General features: G+C 45.9%; 1 protein-coding gene across 1 annotated transcript in view; it reads right to left on the bottom strand.

The window, feature by feature from the left end:
• Positions 1-320: 320 nt before the first annotated feature.
• LOC144169808 (ATP-dependent RNA helicase DDX42-like) overlaps positions 321-21789 on the bottom strand; it is a 44553-nt gene continuing 23084 nt past the window's right edge. The window contains exons 12-19 of the mRNA XM_077699166.1: positions 19942-20139; positions 17717-17797; positions 14139-14240; positions 13220-13321; positions 12626-12750; positions 10779-10895; positions 3637-3852; positions 321-1617 (exon numbers count right to left, since the gene is read on the bottom strand). Coding sequence (XP_077555292.1) covers positions 1258-1617; positions 3637-3852; positions 10779-10895; positions 12626-12750; positions 13220-13321; positions 14139-14240; positions 17717-17797; positions 19942-20139 — 1301 coding nt within the window. The 3' untranslated portion in view covers positions 321-1257. The remainder of the gene's footprint in view (positions 1618-3636; positions 3853-10778; positions 10896-12625; positions 12751-13219; positions 13322-14138; positions 14241-17716; positions 17798-19941; positions 20140-21789) is intronic.

Genomic DNA, 21789 nt, shown 5'->3' with positions numbered 1-21789 from the left:
ACACAGTTAAAATTTTGTGTGGCCACATGGCTCAGTCATGTTTGCCAGCACTCCTTTTGGCAGGAAATGTATGGCTGGTAGATCTAAAAATTCAGGTTTCAAAAATTCTAGGGTGCTATCAGCAAAACAGTTTCGGTTTGACGTGTTTTAAGTGATGCCCTTTCTTTTTGGGCAGAGTAAAAATATTCAACGAAAATCGGTTGTCTGTCCCTTTAAAGCTATCGTTAGGGTTGAATATAGGCCTAGCAAAAGCAACTGGCCAAAGCTTTTACACATAGTTATAGAAAGGAAGGCAAAGAGGCAAGAAAAAAAAGTTTGAATAAAAAAAAAAAGGCTATGACGAAAGGGTCAAAATATGGCTGGTTTGTCAACCCGAGTGTGTTGCGACATCGTACACTCGCCAAAAATAAACTAGGCAGCACAAAACTAATTGACACTAAACTCAGTGACATAACTAAGTGAGAAGTGGTGCTCGCGTTACCTCCCATCATAAGAGAAAGCTTGGGTGCCCTTGTAGCCTTATCTTCTTCTTTAACTGCTTAATTTAGACTTTCTTTGGTCAGTCTGCAACGTTGTACTAATTGAAGAAAAGACTAGCTTTCTTCACTCGTTACGAAGCTGACTAAGCTTTTTGTTACTCATATAACTTTTCATTATTTAAAACATACCGCTCCATGCATGCCACCAGGAGTTAATCTCTACTAAGTGCGAGCAAATTCCACTTTTTGGCTTTGCTTTTAAGGCTTGGCTACAATCGTGCCATGATACGCAACTTGCGCATTGTTGAAGACATATTTCTGACATGGTCCCACTGCTAACAAATCTCCTATGCTTCAAAATGCTTCGCTGCCAGAGCAATCGATGAGACAAATTCCATGGTTTTTGTAAATGTTTAATGTAAGAGCATGCGAAACTGCAGCATGGGTCGCACCGCAAATCTGATAACAGAGGGGAAATAAAATGGCAAGCTGGGATATGAGGTACAAAAGAAAAGGGAGGAGGGAGGATTCCGATTGTGTGGAAACCGATACCAGCACAGTAAAGGAGCATCCACTAAACATCATGCAAACATTATATATTACTGAAACACAGGGAGATGACAACCAGCACAGCAACGTAGAACTTGTTTCTTCGACGTTCCGGCCTGCAGTAGATAGCATGCATGGTTGTTACTGGAAGTTAAGCTGGTTTCCGAACAAGATCTGCAAACAAGGTCACACGGAGGAGTGAAAAAGAAATGTATTCAAGGTGAGATGATCAAATGTCCCAACGCGATTTCCTGTTCCTTCTCCTTGACGTGTCTTCCTTGGGTGTGCCGTTGCTGTCTTGATGAGCTTGCTGCTGTCTCGAAGAGTCGTGGCTGAAAGACCGCTGGTGGCTCGAACTGTCCCGGCTCTTGGAGTCGCTCTCGCGTGACTCGTGGCGAGAGTCTGCCGGTGGTGGAGGGGGTGCCGGCATGGCGAAGGGCAGCACGGGGGCTGCGGGTGGGGCGAACGGGGCGGGGGGAATGAAGGGCAAGTGCCGTGGCGGAGAGGGGGGTCGGCGGGGGGGTGAGTGCGGCAGTCCCAGCTTCCACGAGGTGTCCGTGGCGGCCGTGAACTGCGACTTGTATTGAGCCTGCAAATTGTATCACGCAACAGGGCTACATGAGCAGCGTCCTTGCACCCCAAATCAGTCGGCACACCCGGGTTTCAGTGAGCACAGTGAACGGTAACAACTAGCAGCACGCAAAGCATGCCTGCCGTTCTGTAACTCATACTTATCGGAAATAAGCTGCCCAGTTAAGGGATCACGTGGCAAGTAAAACTATTTTTGTTATTTATGAAACCAATTTAGTCGAATTAGGAGAATTTATGTAGTTAAATAACCCAATACCAATACCTAAATCAGTTTAAAAATATCTTCTATACTGTTTCAGTTGCAAGACTAATTACCTTCACAAAGTCGCCCCAAGATCAATTAACTAATTAGGCAAGAAGCCAACAAGATTTTTACGCCAGCGTGAACGGGAAGGTCTATTCCGTGCAAGGAAGCTATTGGATTATTCCCTTATTTCTTTGAGGTATCCAAAAAGAAAGAAGTTTCACTCTCTTTTTGACATGAAACTATTTGTGATTTCGAAAGGAAGGTGAAATGTTTCTTGCTCTTTCTTTATGCCTAAAGGATATAATGCAATAATCTAATAGCTTCCTTGCACAGAACAGACATTTTTTATCACACTGACAAAAAATATTTTTGGCTTTTTGCCTAATTATGTTTACAATTATGCCTAATTTGCCTACAATTATGCTGAATGCAAGTTTCAGGTAATTGTGCTGAATGCACGTTTCTTATAACTTAAAAAATATAGAAGGCATCCTCGAACCCATTTCAATTTTGTTGTTAGAATAGTTAGTTACCTACATAAATGCTCCTAATTTAATTCAATTTCGCCCATAAATAAAATGTCGTTCGACTTCCTACGTCCCCCTTAACCTGAAATACGTCACTCGTAAAGTGCTGACAGCACCCAGAATTTTCGCTCCCTACTAGTTTCTTCTGCCATTTGCACCACTGGTGACTCTTTGACAGGATTGACGGCAACAGTGATAACACTGGCTTCATGAGGAAGCAGACAAAAAGCCCAGCTTTGGAAACATGAGTACATTATAAAATAGGACGTGAGCACTATGAGGGGGGTCAGCAGTACTTAGTTTGCCTTTTCAAGAATGAGCATTGTCACAACCATTTTTTGGCTGTTACAACATACATTGCAAGTTGCGCCATGCAAGGCTGTACAATGGCCTTATTAGATAGGGAGACTTCAGCATGCTGATGTGCACGTGGCATTCATTCTATTGCTTCTGGGATAACAATGCAAGCGTGGTAATCCATACTAAAAGTGCTTGACGAGTCAATCTTTAGGCACTATGCTGAGCAAGTGGCTGATCGTTGCAGAGACGATGGGAAAGTGAGACAAGACAAAGAAAACCAGATTTGTGGAGGGAGGGGGGAACAAAAAAAAAATAAATAAAGGAGGCAAGGCAGTTATAGATATGAATAAATGGAGAGAAAGAATGGAAGCCAAGTCTTCGTTAGAGATGTACACGGCTGAGAAATTAGACACCCGAAAGGAAAATTTCTACGATAATTCCAAAGGCAGTGCTTTGCTTTTTGAGGTTAGAGCAGGTTGCTTGCGAACTAAGAGCTTTGTGGGGAAGTATACACAATATGATGGGGTAAGCGTGGTCTGCGGAAAAGAAACAGAAACTACGCGGCACATAGTGTTAGAATGTGAGGGTATCCATCCAAATTTAGAGGGAAATATTCGGCTTCCAGAAGCCCGGGGATTTAAAGGTAGCACAGAGGGAGTTAACTTCACGGCTGTCGAGGCGACGAAAAGAAGATTAGAACGCTCGTGGACGAAAAGCAGTGAGGGGAATATTGCCTAGGTCAGCTACCACCTGTAATAGAAAAAATAACTATTCTCAGCCTGATAAGTTTTTTGTGCCTGCCCTAAGAGCAGCCCTAGTACTAAACGAAGAGTGTAAAACATGGGTATATTGGTTTTTTTGGTAAGATGACACGTCATCACCCCGCTACAAAGTGGAAACCACTATAAATCATCATCATCATCACCACCACCAAAGCACCCACCTGAAAAGCTGCCCTCATGGAAGACAGCCTGTCTGTCTGGGGACCTGATCCGTGGCGGGAGGAGGAAGACGGCGCCGCAGAGGAAGAGAAACTGCCCCTGCCGCTGTCAGAGGAGTTTGAAGCAGCCACAAACCTTGGACCCGACAGCACACTGGCCGTGTAACTGCCTTGCCCCGACATGGGACCGGCCGCGGGTGCCGGCCTCTGGCTCGGCCTCTGGGTTGGGCAAACACGATAAAACCATCAGGCGACGAAAAAAGGTCATGGCAAGGTGCCACATGACAGAGCAGCATAACCTCTGGAATCAGACAAACCACGCCATCGAATAAATACCTCAAACAGTTACCATTACTCAGCACAAAACACCAACACACACTATCAGTAACATGGATGACTTCACGTAACAACTGTTTTGAGCAGTCCTATTTTTCCACAAAGACAAGTGAGACAGAAATAGGCTGTCACTTAACTATGCCAGGTAGAAATACTGTACAATCTTGAGAGTGACATCAGCATCTCTTGTGGTAGCTGAAGGTCGTTAGTAAACTTGTACTGAGACCACAGCATCAACATATAAATACAGCAAAACCTCGTTATAACAAAATGCAGGGGTGAGACAGCTGAATCAGGTGTGGGAGCAGTTTTTGGAGCAGTGAAATCTCGATTTTGGAGCAGAAGAACCTTGATTTGGAGCAGAAGAACGACATTTATTATGTCACCTTAGGAGCCTAAAAAATCAAATTTTTGGCAACTCGGGCTGAAAAAGTACAATTTTTAATCGGTTTTGAAAGTACAATAAACTGAAACAGCCCTTCAATAAAGTTTTTTTCAACCAGAGTATACGAACTGCACTACCTTTTTACCAACCACTTTAAAATTCTTAGGCTCTATGCCTAGATAGCGTGGAGCGCCGTTGAAAATTTCGAATTGAAAAACTAAGCAATCGTAAGGCATTTTTGTTATGTGAATGCTGAAATTATTACTTTTGTAATTCCAGACTCGGTTTCATGCACTAGTGTAGAGCCACGGCAAAAGTTGCGCAAAGCGAGGTGACAGTCATCGCACCCCACCATCGCACTTCAATCACCAAGGTGCCCGTTCACTACGATCGTTATTTGAGTAACATTGATATGTTTAGCCACCTCTGTTTTTGCATTAAATTTCACTTCAGATAGATGAACCATTATTACTAGTGTGCAATACTAGCCCGTCCCGCTATCGGACACTGCTTAAAGGGGTCCTGAAATACCTTCCGCCGATGCATGGATGTACATGTACCCAAATAAAGCAATGTATTTGCAATCTCCTCCCGCAAGAATTTTGTTAAAGCGATGAGTATTAGCTGAGAAATCGTAAATCAAAAACCGCGCATTATCGTCGCTCCGCGTTTCCTCCTCCTTTCGACTTACTCTCCGCTGTTGACGGCGCGCGAGCTTTGCCTCCCATGATGCTGCGCTCCGCAGCGGTGACGTACTTCCGCTATTGCGCTGCTACGTCGTCTGCTACGGGCAAGCTTTGTTGACACCATGAATCCCGCACTTCGCTCAAGGCTGGAAAACCGAACGAAAAATCTGGCCGCATGTGTGCGGCGGCCTGGCCTTGCCCTTTCGCGGTGTTCGTTGGTGCAGTTGCTATCGGTGGCACGTGACTTTTTATCGGCGGCGAACTCGCAGCCGTACGGGGAAGATCGTGCGCTCGTTCCCTTTGATGCACCGACACTGTTTATCCAAAAAGTGCCGTATCAGATGTGGCCCCGCTGGTGCCGGGTCTTATTTTGCGGCGGTCGTAATTCCTGCCGGCGGCATGTGAAAAAGACATTTTAAATAGATACAGAACCCGTGCACAAAACCCTTCAATCATGTGACCAGTTCAGCTTGGGGCGACGCGTGGTGGAGAGCGGCAACGTTGGCAAAGCATGCTCCACCGCGGCTCTGAGCTTTCTAGCGCTGGAGCGAGCGCCACTTCTTTGAGAATCTCAAACATCGGTTGCCTTGACAACAAGGCACAAACCACTGTAGAACTCGGTTACAGTTGCGTGTTCCCGGTTCAGCTCGGGGCCCCACCTCGCGACATGTGGGCACTGCAGGCGTACCACCCACTCCCATTGGGAAGTGCGAGATGCGTTTGACATTACAGGAGGCGATGGTGTGTGTGTGTTGTGGACGTCTTTGTTTCGCGATGCAATGCGACGTTGTGCTTCTGCGGGTGGATAGTGCTTCCCATGGTCTGGGTTATCTTTCTCGAGCGACGTACGACTCAACTTCGCATGGGGTATGTGCAGTGTGCGTGGCTAAAAGCCATCTCGGCTTGTGCGCCGGAGTTAAGTGACTTGCTGTTCGTCCCCGCAAACCGCGCGCGAGGTGAGTGCCGAAGTTACGACGGGCAGGAGGAGGCAACCCATCGTCTTTCAATCGCGGTTCAGACTTGCAACGCATGTTGTGACGTTGTGTTCGTTCGAAACCCATCTCTGGATTGTTTTGAAGTAGAATAAAATGTATGCGTCAAACCCGGGCATTCGGCTCAGGGCGTTCTCTGCGATTGCACGAAAGAAGTGCCACGGGGCTTCAACGCTTTCTTTACGGAACGTACTCAGGTAAGGGAATATCCATGTCGTGTTATGGCCGTGCTGCATTTAATACAAACGGTTAAACGTTTGTTTACACTTGTTTCGTTCGTCGTAAAATGTCCAAGCACTCCGGCACTCCGCCGGCAGATCAGCCGGCGAGCCGACGCTGAGCAGACGACTCATCTCTTTGCCGGAAGTGCGTGAAAAAGCCGCCCAATAGCAGGATGTCTAGCTCATGACGAACATCTGGGAATCGATGATGTAGACATGTGAAGATGGCGGCGTCCAAAAACACGAAGGAAAGGGTGAGAAAAAAGCGACAAACTTTGCAACAAAAGTGTGAGCTTTCCGCTGCGCGTAAAAGAGTAATACTTGGCACAGATGACGTTGACGACCCAATATAACGATTGCGCTAGTTCATTTAGTGTGCTCAAAACGCCTTTCAGGGCCCCTTTAAACTTTTTGCGGCGATGTAGCCTGCGCCGCCACTTATGCAGTGTCGATCGTTCCATACCCGCCGCTCGCAAGCTCGCTGTCAAAGGCAGCAATAACTCGGCGTTTTAAAACACCGCTATGAGCCCGAAATTTTACTTCAAGCACGCACCGCGCCTCACACGCGAGGCCGAAGCACGGCGAATTCGCGGGCCCCACGTTGTTATTGATGAACTCCCCGTTTTTCGAGTCGCGCAACTTCCCGCAACAGATCAAATGACTAAATGTAAACCCAGCCACCCCCATAACCAAAACCACAGTAGAAATCGGAGAAGAGCACTCTGCCTGAACCACGAGCAACTGCTTCGCCCGGCGGCCATGTTTTTCAATCTTCACCACACCAAGATGGCAGCACCTGGTATTGTCGTTCCGGAGATATGGAGCTCCGAAAATTGCCGTTTTTTCATCAACTTGCACAAGTAGTTTTTTGCCTCAGCACACGTAAGCATTTTTTATACAGGAGTTTGCAATGGTTTTCGATGGGGAAACTTTACAAACTCACAGAATATAACATACGCAACCCGACATTGCGACTTCCGAAAAAACTATCTCGCGGACAATTTCATGCGGGTTTTTTATTGACTGATCAATCAATTAAACTTGAAACAAGCAGAATTGCCTTGGAGATGCTGGAAAAGTATGCCGTCAGTAAACATTTTTCCAAACTGAAACTGACCTGAGGGTTAAAATCCTTCACTCTCAGACTGTTTTGGAGAAGTTTGGCGCAATTTTTGCAATTTTCAAGCTTTTGAAGCAGCTTGGCGCAGTAAGACAAATTTGTATCAAAACAGCGCAATCTGCGCAGCTGTCTCACCCCTGCAAAATGGCATCTAACGAACTAATGGATATAACGAAGCAATCGTGATTCCCCTTGAAATTCCTATGGACGCCCATGTATTTAAGACCTCGTTTTAGCTAAGCTAAAATTTCCTCGCGATGGGTAAAATGAACACTTTTTTTTTTTAAGCCAGCATTTATGGAACATTCTGGTACCCGTCAGGTCTATTGTCTTATAGTGCATGACGGGTTACATTGCATCACGGATGCGGTAATTCAAAACTCGCACTAGCTGGGGGCCGTCAACCCCAGCGCACTAAAATGGTTGCAAGCGCCTGGCCACATGCAAGAGGGTGCGCATCTCCGGGGCTAAGGTGCCCGGGTTCCCGGTAGGGTGCCTGGATGTTCCTCCAGTCACTCTACCGGGATGCGGCAGACCTGCTGCGCCGTTTCTTGGGCGCTCACGACGGCGGCGAAGACGTATTCAAAATCGTGGCTGCAGCTGAACTTGAAAGCCATCATTCGTTGAAGAAGACGCGGCAAAAATCTACCAGGGACTTTTTCTCTGTGAAGTGGGCCGCCAGCTCGTGTGCTGTTAAGCAATCATGGATGACCTGTCTGGCCTGAATAAAGTAACAATTCTTTGCTGTTTTTTCTCACTTGTTTTTCTTGTTTGTGTGGGCTTCTGTGAGTTTCGGTGGTGAGTTCATCCTCTCGCATGTAAATTGTGGAGAGAAATGGACATTAGCTATAACGAAGTAACGGTTATAACAAAGTTTATATGACTCCCCCTTCAACTTTGTTACAACAAGGTTTTACTGTAAACACCTGAAGGCAAGTACCTTGAATATGAAGTGCACCGTAAAAACGGTTTCCGGAATAAATCAGATCACCTGGTGGGCTCCTTCAACATGTGCCTATTGCAATGTGCATGGGCATTTTGGTCTTTGTATTTTTGCGTGCTAGTTCCAAAACAGTGACATTTATGCCCAGAGACAAAATGAGTTACTCTGATTCCATAAAGCACTCCTGTCCTTGCAGTGATAGCAAGGTGTTCCCAATATCAGCCAGACAGGCTGCACAAGAGGCCATTTCAACCCAAGGAAGGCAGCCTGAACTACTGTTCCTGTAAAACTCTTCTATTCCTTCGATTGCTCCAGGCAGTAATACTAATGAACAGTTATGCCAACTGAACCACATCTAACGGTGAGCTCAGGTTGCGATGTTGTGCTTTGCCGTTGTTGAGGAGTGCTTAAAAGGGGCCATGCAGACAAAACGCAAGTTTGGTTCATTCGAAAGATTGCCTCGTTAGAATCGTATTGACACCACTTTTAATGCACACTTTGCTCAAATAAGCTATATAATTCAGAAAAAAGGGAATGGCCATGCGACCCACTGGCTCATTTCCTGCAACAAAACCTACGATGTCATATGCCCAGCTGTGCGATTGGCTGAGGACGGCAAGAGCAAACACAAATCAGACAGGGCTTATAAGCTTGCCGAACAAGCTATTTGCGCTTTAATGCAATGCATATTCATTTTACAGCAGTAAGAATGGTGGGGGTAAACAATGAAAGTTATAAAAATACATGTAAATACAGAAGTACCGATGCGCACTGCTGTTGGCACTGGGCGCACTATGCTTGTTTTAGCTGCACAGCAGTCCACTAGTTTTTGGAGTTGTCTTACACGACACTGGCCGCCAATTGGAATAAGCGATGCTGTCTTACGTGACCTTGTTTGTCCAGCATACCCCTGTTTCACGAAACGATCACTTTCTACCGTAACAAAAGTAAGCCAGGTGCAAATATGGTCAAAAACAAGCAACAGCGGACAACTGTCCACGGCCGACTACGGTAGCGCCATCTGGGAGGTCTGACGGTAAGCAAGGCTGCAGAGCCCAATGACGCACTGGAAGTTTGTTTGGATATCCGCCCTCATGACTTTATAGCAGACGACACGAAAACACACGATTTGGCGGGGGATAGGAAATTTTAACTTAAATTGATTAATTTCTCAGTGAATACGGCATTCTTTGCTGCCGGACAAGCGCTGGGGGCAGTATAAAGCACGAAGTCCTTCGAATAAAACAAACTTTTATTTTGTCTGCATGGCCCCTTTGAGGGCACCCCCCCTTAAAAAGATCACGAATGCCAAATGCAAGTTCGGTTCATTCAAAGGAAAGCTTTGTCAGAGTAAAAATAATGCCAATTTCAACGCAACCTTCAAAAATTAATCTGGATAACAAGGCATATAGATGTAGCGGTGGAAGCATGCCACCCGCTTTCTTGCCAAGCTCTACTGATGTCACAGGGACTTCTTTGTGCGACTGGCACCACCAACCAAAACCGCCACCAAGAAACATTACTGCGCGAGAGTACTGGTGCCTCTACTACCGTTTGATCGCACTTGAATGTCTGCTAACATAGAGTTAGCGCAGTACTTACTCCCTTTTTGGCATTTCCCCAATTACATCAGTGTTGAATGTTGTGTGGTGCAGGATTTGAATGTTTCTCAGCATTTATCTTTTTTCGGTTGAAAAAATCCCTTTCTGGGCTGTGCCAGTTACAAGAGGCTGGTTCTTTTAAATGAAACAGGGTTGCACTTTGTCGCCATGATTTCTTAACCCTTTGCGACATGCCTTAGGATGTAACCGTCGGAAAAGCTTGTAGCTGCCTGTATATGCATTTGATAACCAAACTTTCACTTAAAAACCATAAACAACTCGATCTCATAAGTAGTTAATAAATTAGGTTGTGTCCTAATCGTAAACACGCTATCATAAATACGACCACCGTTTCCTAACCATTGCTACAATAGAAAACGTATACACATTATTGTGATCTGTAGGCCTTATATATTAAGGTAACAGCTTCAGTTTTGCTTTAATAAACATTTGAACTAGACAGAAACGGTAACATTAATTAAAGAACACCTACTTGACGCGCCGTAGAACGCCAAGGCGTTCATCTTGCTCCCTTGTTTTAATAAGGCATTGGTGGATGGTAAAGGAGCGGCATTCGCGAGATGGCAGCACCATTCCGTAGAGCGGGAAATGCGAATGCTGGCTGAGAGGCTCAAGTGTGGATGACTACGATTGTAACTCACAAAAATGCTTTTAAAAGTTGCGTGCACAATTGTACATGCCGTAACACGTCAAACAGCTGTCGCAATGACCTTCTTATGAAGAATAACTTCTGTAATTGGAAAATGTACACTTGACTGCTTTCTTTTTCCTCTGCCAGTCATAAAATGCCACAGAGCAGAGAATGCAATGTAGCCAGGATGAGACTCGGAAGGCACTCACGTCTTCGGGGCAGCCCAGGCCTGGGCGCTCCCTGGTTCTAAAGCCCAGTCCATGGCCTCCCATGTTGAGTTTCTTGCCCTTGCCTTGCTTGAAGCGGGACTTTTTGAACCACTGGCTCTGTAAGAATGTGTTTCATCAAACGGGTCATTGCTGGCTGTCATGGCTGCACTTTCGGGACTGTGCAAAACCCCCTACAGCACGCAAGCACGTTAACACTAGCGTGGGTGCTTCAACACCGGTGGTTGATTGGCCCGTAACGACTAAGCACATTGTAAACACTAACAGACGGACAGATGTTCCTGCTGTAATAGTTAAGTGCCCCATAACTCGTAGGCTAGGCTTACTAACTTGGCAGTGTTTGGGAACCTTTACATGTCAGAGGTGCACCATTGCACGTAGCCTGCGCTGATTATAAAAGTGCAACTTTTACAAGCTTTCCAAGCAAACAAATGCGAATTCTTTATAGTACCGTCAGACCAGCTGAGTAGCAGAGGAAAGAAATTAAAGCCATTCCACTCAATGCGAATGCTGTCAGAAGTGCAGAGCAGTGATTCACCATAATGGGCTGTAGCACTGTTATCCGTTCACTGCTACCACCCAATGAAAGTCAAATTTCCCGCCTTCGCAGAGCTCATGCACCCACTGCCTGAAACTGAACCAGCAAGAGTTCTGTTTTTTTTTGTGCTTGCTTTTCCTCCCACACGTGCCGGCGTTGCACTGCCACTTTTTTTTCCCTTACTATCATAAAAACCAACCCAACGAGCGTTCCTAACTAAATGAACGCAGGCGCTGCCGACTAATTACGTATATTTTGCCTCAAATGTACTTACAGTTTTCTTTGCACTAAACAACAGGGAGATGTATGACAAGTGCCAGTGGCTCACGAGTTTCGAACACTCATGACCCGTATTTACTCGCATAATCCTCGCACTTTTTTTTCGGAAAAGTCAATGCGAAGATAGGGGTGCGAGAATTATGCGGGGAAAAAAAATCCGGGGCACAGTGTTGCCAATTTGCTTTCTGCCAGTCCCGCTAAATGTAGCGGTCATTTTTTGTATATGTAAGCTCAGTGTTGCCAACAGCAGCTATTTCTTTTTATTTTATTATTTACAACATAAACAGTCTCCTGTCGATCAGCGATCATGAAATTGCCGCCTTTGCTTTCTGGCGTGTGGCCTATCTCGTCGTCGTCATGTGCGTGCCCTACTCCAGTAACGCACGTTGAAGTCGGTGACGCCGAAGTGCCTGCCTGCGGCGCGGTTGCCGTGTTCGATCGCGGCGTTCTCCGCCATGGCGAAGCGGCACCAAGCACAAAACAAAGAGATCAAAAAGTTCTCAAAATGGCAGCGACCTATCCACCACTGACGCGAGTGACTCACTGACTGCTGCTGCTCAACGACGGGACCACGACGGCGACACGACGACATGACAGCGGGCTGCGCGAACGCCGTCTAGTTGTGCACACGTGAAACCGGCTCAAGGACAGTGTGAGTAGCGTGTTAGGGCGCCTGTTAGGGAGTAGCCATGCAGGTTGTTAGGGCGCCTGGATGGCCTTGGATACACAGTGCTCCAACTTTCGCCGCTGCAAAGTTGGGGGTGCGAGGATTATGCGAGGAACCAAAAAATCCGAGTTTTGGTGGCTCACATTAGGGGTGCGAGGATTACGCGAGTGCGAGGATTACGCGAGTAAATACGGTATATAAACCGCTTCGCTTTCGGAGCGTCTGGGTTGCGGCGTGACAACAGCCACTACAACGGAACGCCGTGTGGCTCTACTTTGGGTCCAGCAAGCGAGCTACGACGACCCCTAAAGTGCTCTGCACTGGAGCTGCCCAGCACCGACTGACCTGCATGGCGAGGTCCATGAGGCTCTGGGGCACATGTTGGCTGGCGCCCTCCAGGTTGCGCACCAGGTGGCCCGCAAACTCCTTCTCCTTGTCCGTGATCAGCGTGTACGCGACACCCTTCTCCCCTGAGGTGGGTAGGGAGAGGGATGGTGGAAAGATGCGTCTCCTTCCCCTCTCTCTCCTCTCTTTCTGTCTTCCTCCAGCCCCTCAAATGTTTCTCTTCTCGTAATCTCTTGAACATGAAATGCTACTTGCACAAGACCTGGCTTGTAACAGCAAGTGCCGGAAACTGAACAACAAATCATGGGGGCAGAGGCGTGTCAGTCCTCTTTATTTTCCAGCCTCTGTTTCCCATGAAGGGCGATACTGCAATCTATTTTCTCATTTCACTTGCCATCATGACCCACCACTGCCTCTGTTGAAGAACAGCATCATGATCCCACTCACAATTCTGAAGGGTGAAAGGGGGAGGGGGGGTCCCAATGATGGCAAGAGCGCCAACGATATATGGATAGATGAACCTTGCTTGGAGACAGGCATACGTCATATTTCATTGCAATAACAACAACAAAAAGAAAAGTGGTTGCTTTTTACCTGCTCGGCCAGTCCTGCCAACTCGGTGGGTGTGAGTGTCAATGTCCCGAGCGATGTCGTAATTCACTACCGTCTTCACGTGAGGGATGTCCAGACCACGCGCTGTTCAGGAGAAAATAAAAAATAAATGAAAATTCATTGTTGAGACATAGTAGGCTGACTGTACTGTGGTCAATTCATGCGACAACAAAACAAAAAATGTAACTAAGTGATGTCCGGTCTTATGACAATGCTACCCATTCATATGAACACCCAACGTCCCGCTTAGGCCGACTAAATTTTATGCAGCTCCTTTGCCCTCTGTGACATACACCGTACATGAAGGAACTATCCTCGCAGTCAAATTGCTCCCCTTACTTTCGCACACACAAAAATGCAACCACAAGGTATTTTTTCTGTACTGCATTGGGTCGCTAAGATCATATACTCCATGCCTCAGCACATGCCAGAGCCCTTGCTAAACTAGCCACATTATCTAATTCATCTGTCTGAATAAAGGCAGACCATTTTCATACCCAAAATACTTTCTGATGTCAGCAGTTGCCCATGAGCATTAGTGAAATCTATTTAGCTATACTCGCAGCCAACTAATTGATGTGGCCTAAGTAAACTACACTTAATTCGAGACTGCGTTTTTACTCTTGCACCCTCCCCCCTCAAAACTTGCCATCCTAAAAAGCCACGGGGAAGTTGGAATACTCGACTGACACCACCACAGAAAGAGGAAAGTGAAGAGCTGAGTTCCTATGCAAAAGTAAGTTCATATTCTTACAGTACCCACTTTGCTTTCCCTTTGGCACAACAGTGCATTGATAGAATGAAGATTTTATGGAGCAAGCTTTAGGCCCATAACCGCAACTTGCAACGAAGTTGGAGAGAAAAGCAGCGTAACATCATTTAACTCAGAAACACGACTTACCAGCAACATCCGTGGCCACGAGAATAGGAAACTCTTTCTTCTTGAAGGACGCAATCACCTTGGTTCGGTCATTTTGTTCCATGTCTCCATGCAAGAGGCCCACTGTGGGATAAGGGGCCAAAACGTGTTCACTAGCGATACAAACACAACGCCAGTGCCTCAAATGTGTGCATGGATGCACAAAAGCATTAAATGCTCTAAACTGAGCTGGCAGAAATCACAGCATAAGAGGAACAGAATCACAACAACGTGTCAGCAAGCTTGCCTTGGACTTGATTGTTATTTCTGAATAGGTCTGCTATGTACAGCCAATGGTATATTGCATGGATACCCAATGTTGAGTAAGTTTGTGACAATCGATCATACAAGAATTCACGAAAACATAAATGCACACAGCTTAGAGCAAACATGAGACATGCACCAACGTCTTGCCATCTTCTTTACTTCTAAGTCGTGCTCCCTCTCTCCTCTCTCACACCTTTAAGATACACTGCTTGATTTACCAGAATGTCAGTAAGCAGTAGGTTGGAAAGTTTGAGCCCCAGCTGGTCAGAAACACAATGTGTGCTTTTGTCTGAGTGCTTTTCAAGCATGCCACTTATAGTATACTCTTGCCCAGTTCGAGCAACATGCTGGAAACCTAAATTCATGTTGTCATTAGTTCCTCCATGAACATTAACTAAGGTAAACTTTTTTCCTTTCAAAAGGTATCACTGCTGCTAATGGATGATTTTGAAGGTATTACTTAGAGCACATTACACTGAAGTGCATTTGCTGGCAATGGCACAAACATCCATTAACATACATTTAACCTTCATCGACGTCATGCAGGCTGCCTGACAGCCAAGATGAATGTTGGCAACCATGACACTAAACCCCAATGTAACCTGCTTTTGTTTTTAAATAACAAAAAATGCCATTTAAAAACAAGATTTGAACTAAAACAGTGACAAGTGGCATACCTTTTTATTTCACTATCATGACACTTTGCGCCTGCGCCCATCTGTGTAACATATAGTCTGTGCTGCTAGAGGACTAGATCAGTCCATGCAGAGATCAAAGTAAGTCTAAACAAGTTGAACGCTAACTTTTATTAACAAAAAAATAACCAGGTAAATGCCAGTACTGTAAAAAAAAAAGAGACCATACAGCATGACCTTCATGCTAAATTTATGCTAGGATGGCGCTATTGCGTGGAAATAGTTGTAAAACCACTTGGGAGGTAGTCAGCGGTGCCTGGCTTCATTACAAAGACAGCGAGACTTGAAATGCTGTTGACCTGATAGCAATTAAATAGATTAAGTTAACCATAACAAGCCTTACGAATATTTATTTGTGTTTCAGTGTAATTTATTAAAATTAAATTTGAAGTTGGTAAAAGGTGTCTAACACGACTACTCCTACAATTGAACCTTGGGGAACCCAATGCCAGGCCCGTTCAACTTTTAAAACCTTCCATGCCAGCTTACACAAGAGGCCTTATGCGAAATCTGCTGCCCTCATGCGGCCACCTCGAGCACGGCCCCCACGTTCAAGGGCTGAACTGGAAAGCCGAGCAGCTAACTGCGGAGTGTGTTGGGTGACCTGGCGTGTGCTGTTGTCCAGGATGCCCACATACTGTTGTGTGCCATGCTGCACACAAAGTGGGAACAAGGATGCTCAAAGGGAGAGAGGAAAGAACTAAGTCAAAGTATTGTTTATTGTATCATCGCAGGTGCCAGAACCGTAAATGTTGCTACCTTCTCTTGTATGGGTGTCGCGTGCGCTGCGAATCGTACTTGCTTAACCTTCATTGATGTAACAAAGACCAGAAGAAATGTTTAATGCGATGTGAGAGGTGTTACCGAATAACTGCCTGCTTGTCTCAATCTGCCAGTTACTTTGTGCTAATGCAGCGGTGCTACTACTGCGGCGATTGGCGCAAACGAGATTGAAGCTATAAACCACTATAAAGCAAATACTAAATGGAATGGCTATGTATGTGTGTCTCGTACTGATACATTGAACTGCAGTGTTGACATACATGCTTTGTGAGCTCAAGGCTAACTTGGCTGTTACAATTGGTGGCCTAAAGTTTTTTATGTAGTTTGCCAGAATCAGTTTTTATGTGCCCACGACAAAGACAACTGTTTGCAATAGGTTTTGCATGCGATGTAAGCCCACTCTGTTCGTACGAAATGGCACGTGTAATGAGCTCGAGCGGGTGCTTGAATAAACTCTGTGCTGAAGCTGCACCAACGATTGATTTGTGATTGTTCTTGTCATAAATAACTATCATCTGGCGCTATTAGACGACAACAGCATAGAAAACGCACCGATGAAAAAGAAAAAAAAAAAAACACCGAGCAAAGATGCCCTACAGATAAAATGAGAATGTGGAAAAAAAGCGCAGTTTGGGCACATTCATATGTAGGTAAATGTGGATGCTCTAATTCGGTAATGAGCGCAATAAATTATCTTTGACTAATGTTCTCAGTGCAGGCTTGAGGGGGTAGTGCAAAAAGGAGGAGGGGGAACGGGATGATTGTTTTTTTGACGACGTTGTTCTGTGTGGTGACAACCATCATACTCCCTTTCATTTTATGAAAGATTCATCTGCACAAGCTTCAATGGATGAACCGATCACATCGTATTTGAAATTACAAGCTAGCGCAAATTTTAAGTTAGGAAAGCAGGTTAAATAGACTAGTTTTTTTATGCATCCAAAGTTTATGCATCCAAAACAGTTTATGCATCCAAGTAGTTTATGCATCCAAAACACAACCTCAGCGGTACCAAGAACGGAGTCACAAGTTTGCCACCGAATTGAAGCAATCATCTTCAGTGAAGTGCTGTAAACAAATCTGGGCTGTCCTGTTGTTAAATGGGGGGATTCTTTTCACGGCAATCATTCCGTCAACTTATTTTCGAAGGTGTCGCCCCACTGCACTCCCTCTGGTGAACAAGCATGTAAGGCACGGCTGATTGCCGTGAAAAGAATCCCCCCATTTAATAACAGGACAGCCCAAATTTGTTTACAGCACTTCACTGAAGATGATTGCTTCAATTCGGTGGCAAACTTGTGACTCCGTTCTTGGTACCACTGAGGTTGTGTTTTGGATGCATAACAGGTCTCCGCAAAGCTGTACGGGAACCGGGGCAACACGTACAAGTTCCACAAACCATTTGAGAGTTACCCCGTGCGATGAAACAGCACAAGGAGGACAGCAAAACAGCTCAACACGAAAAAATGCATGTGAATCGCGCGTATCAATGACCGGCCCTTCCCTTTAAAATGGCACGTTTGCTTCGGCTCCGACAGAGGGCGGCAATTTTGCATAAGGCCTATTATTTGTTCAGGTTTATTCAGAAATTTTGTACACATTCCTGATCGTAAAAATTCTAACTTTCTTATGTAGCCCTAAGTATGTGCTTGAGAAATTTCAGCTGTCAATGGCGCTGGCAAAAATCCTATTTCTCTTTCTAATTTGCAACTTTCAAAAGGTTGCCGTTTTCACCTCATGAATTTAGAAAATGATAAGACCAGAAAACGAAGGAGCCTATGTTGTACCGGTATAATCAAAGCCCCCAACACTTACCAGAGTGGTCCTGCGTCTGGAGATTGTTCGCCAACTCTTCGGCATTGGCCTTCTTTGTAACAAAGATCAGCACACTGCCCACTGCGGCCGCAAGGAACGGAAAGGAAATGCAAGACACTGTTAGCATGCCATCCCCGAACCATGGGGCTCTGCGATATTTATCAGTCTCGAACTCCCCACGGACTCCCTGAGAAGCGATCCGGTTTTCGTTTTGCATACCGTATTTGCACGACTGTAAGTCGACTCAAATGTAGGTCAACCCCCAAGAGTTGCATCTCTCTCTCTCTCTCTCTCTCTCTCTCTCTCTCTCTCTCTCTCTCTCTCTCTCTCTCTCTCTCTCTCTCTCTCTCTCTCTCTCTCTCTCTCTCTCTCTCTCTCTCTCTCTCTCTCAAAAAAAAAAAAAAGAAGAAGAAGAAGAAGAAGCGTGCGTTGCCTAGAAAATCGTATAACAAAGAGAAGCTCTTCCGTCAACCCAGATGGCGGCTCTACCATCAATGATCGATGCTCCCACAAGAGCCGTGCACTTGCGGTACGCGCGGTAGATGTTAAAAAAGAAAAGCTTTTGTATAAGCACCCGGAAAAACCATGCGCTGTGGGTTGAGCGGGAAGAACACATTCGCTGCGAGATGACAACCATCGAAGCAACCGGCAGCGGCCACTGCCACGCGATACCAAAACAAACAACATGGCGGCTGATGGAAGCGGCCGCACGCAATTTACTTTTGAGTGACTAACCTCCCACCACCGCGTTCGGAAGTGTACTGAACAATGTGATATGATTTGGGCTACGTTAGCGCCGCGCATTGAATAAAGAGATTCGCTAATAATTATTTTGTTTATTAGAGACGAATAAAGCACTTCTTGATGCATTTTTGCATGCGATTCGTGCACGCCGGTGTTGTGCTGGTGACTTTTTCACGCTCGTGTCGCCGATTCTGCGCGCGCGCGGAATCTATGTTGGTATGACGCGTAACGAGCGCAGCAGTGGGAGGAGCCTGACGACTTGCCCCAATGGGGAGGCATGCCCTTCATGGCGGCAGTTTGAAAGCGCTCGGGACAGCTGGCTGGCGCCGCCGGAGATGTTTAGGCTTACCACGGTGGAAGATATTTGATTGGCGCTTTCCCTAGCGGCGCGGACGATGCTTTATATTGTCGTTTTTGACCACATTATCAGCTCCTTTCCCGCACAAACACCTTCGTTTGTGCCTTCAGTGATACCTTAAAGAGCAGATAGAAGCGGTCGCTGGAGCTACGCGCACCTCTTCGCGGCTGGTGACGCTGCCATGTTGCTGCCGCCGATCGCGTAGCGCGCAGCATGCGGGTGGTATTCGTGGCAGCGTCAGCGTGGCACATTTCCGCGAGCAGAAAATGCCCCATGCGGTTTACACTTTAGACCATAACCATGGGAACGAGGGTACAAAGCTGTCCCCACCTCGTAGCGCCCCCAATTTCTCGTTTCTCTTGCCGTTACTAGCAATACACGGTTCAATTTTGATTCTAAGTCGACCCCCCAACATTGGATTGTCAAATTTGAAAAAAAAAGAAAGGGTCGACCTACAATCGTGTAAATACAGTATATTTCTAGGTCGTGGTGAATCCTCTGGCTACCCGTGGCGAGTTTGTGACTCCTGTAAAGTTGTGAGCAAACGCCCACCCCCGAAATATCGCCCATCCCCCTTTAGGGGCAAAATATTCAATTTACTAAAAGATCCCAAAGATAGCCCACCCCCTAAAATTGATGGTTTTAGCACAGATCAGTGCACAATATAAACGCGAATCATCTATTCATGTGTTTTTGCGGTCACTTATTTGTCCTTTCCACACTTCAGCCGAAAGTTGACCCATGTGGTATTTTCTCTTGATATCGCAACGGTTTTGATTGGCGGTGCGGCCACTTTTTTTTAGTTTTTCGCACCTGACCCGAAAGATTGCCCATCCCGTATTTCTCCCTTGATATCCCTGTACTTTGGGTGGGCATTCTTTCGGAACTTTACGGAGAATTGAAGATCCCCGATGTTCTAAGGGCCCCAAAGAAATTTAATGCTTCTAAGTATGCTTAATGCTTTTGATAATTAGGTACTTTTATCGCTTCCACAAGGGTTTTGACATTAGTAAGCGGACATGTTGCAGCAGCTGTCCCTAGAACAAACCCACAAAAACGTCACTGCTATCTCGACCAGCAGAGCAGTCGGCAGACAGAAGAGCGAGGAGAAGAGCCAGCCCACCCGAGGTGAACTCGACCAGGTGGGCGGTGAGCCAGTTCCACTTGTAGCCGGGCGGGTTGCTGGGGATGACGAGCACGTTCTGCGTCACGTCCTCGTTCGCCTCCCCTTGGTCTCCCTGCACCACCTTGATGGGGTCCGTGAGCACGTCGCGCGCCAGACGCTCCACCTTGCGCTTGAACGTGGCGCTGAACATCAGCGCTGGGGTACGGTGAGGACAGAAAAAAGAACTAAGGGCCAGCTTCCGCTTTCTTTTTAAAGGGGCCACGCAGAAAAAATACAAGTTTGTTTCATTCGAACGATTTCGTGTTTTGAAGTGCCCCCAGTGCCCGTCCGGAAGCAAACAATGATTTATTCCTTGATAAATTAATCAATTTAAGTTAAATATTTTATTCTCCTGCCAAATCGTAAGTTTTAATGATGTCTGCAATTACATCACAAGAGCAGGTCTTCAAACTAAGCCTAGGGTGCCGGCGGGAGCCTTGCTTACCATTAGTCAACCTAGATGGTGCCACCATACCGTGGCGAGCCGTTTCCTGCCTTTGCTTTGTTTTTCACCGTACTTGTACCTGGCTTGTTTTTGTTAAGGTAGAAAATCATCGCTTCATGAAACATGGTGTTTGCTTGACAAATATGGTCATGTAAGACACCGTCGCTTACACTAACCGGCCGGTGTCGTCTGAGAGAACCCTAAAGCGCCACAGTGCTGTGCAACTAAGCCAAGCATAGTGCGCACAGTACCAACAGCAGTATGCATCGGTACTTCTATGTTTACGTGTACTTTCGCAAATTCACCTGCTTACCCCACCATCCTTACTGCTATAACAAGAACGTGCCCTAAATCAAAAAGCAAAATAGCTCATTCGGCAAGCTTATAAGCCCTGCCTAATTATCATTTGCTTTGATTAATTGATTGTGCGGTTTAACACGCTGACGCAATGCAGGCGATGAGGCGCGCCGTAGTGGAGGGCCCCGGATTAATTTTGACCACCTGAGGATCTTTAACGTGCGCCAAAATCTCGCACACACAGGCATTTTTGCTTTTCGCCTCCATCAAAAAAGCGGCTGCCACGGCCGGGAATCGCACCCGCGTCCTCGTGTTTTCATTTGCTTTTGCTGGCCCCAGCCAATCGCAAAGCTGGTACGTATGACATCATAAGTTCTGTTGTGGGAAATGAGCTAGTGGGTTGCATTGCCATACCCTTTTTTCCTAATTATGTATCTTATTTGGGAAGTTTACGTTAAAAGTGGTGTCAGTATGATTCTAACGAGGCAATCTTTCGAATGAACCCAACTTGTGTTTTCTCTGCATGGCCTCTTTAAGGAATTCGTAACAATGGTACAGTCATACACAAAAAATGTCCACACATATACACACTCTGTGTGCATGTGTGCAAACAGTCACAGTAATGTAACAACGAGTGCCTGTAAAAAATTTTTCAGAGCAAACTGCCGGTTTGTTTACACTCAAACTTGAAGAAACTGGCATTTTTAGGGTCTATTTTGTTTAACACAACCTCTGTGGTTGGTGAGTCACTGGCTAAGGCGTTATGCTGCTGATCCTGTGGATATAGGTTCGATCCTAGCCATGGCAGACATTTTTTTTTATGAACGCGCAAAACAAAAACGGTCGTAAAAGCTAAGTAAATCCACCGTGCTTCAACACACTGTGACTCTTACCTGCATCCTTTCATCCTTTAGTGAGAATTCACTGAGACGCATTAAACATTTCTGAACTGTCAGTTTTCGAGAGCTGACAGTGTTCAACGTGTTCCCCAAAGTGAAATTTCCATCGCCAACATTTGATGAACACAAAGGGGATGGCACAAGGTTCACCTTACAAAGCCATGC

The sequence above is a fragment of the Haemaphysalis longicornis genome, unplaced genomic scaffold (assembly GCF_048455015.1).
Source record: "Haemaphysalis longicornis isolate Haplotype H1 unplaced genomic scaffold, Haemaphysalis longicornis Haplotype H1 scaffold_2, whole genome shotgun sequence".
Lineage (NCBI taxonomy): Eukaryota > Metazoa > Arthropoda > Arachnida > Ixodida > Ixodidae > Haemaphysalis > Haemaphysalis longicornis.
This window is presented reverse-complemented; position numbering and strand designations above follow the sequence as displayed.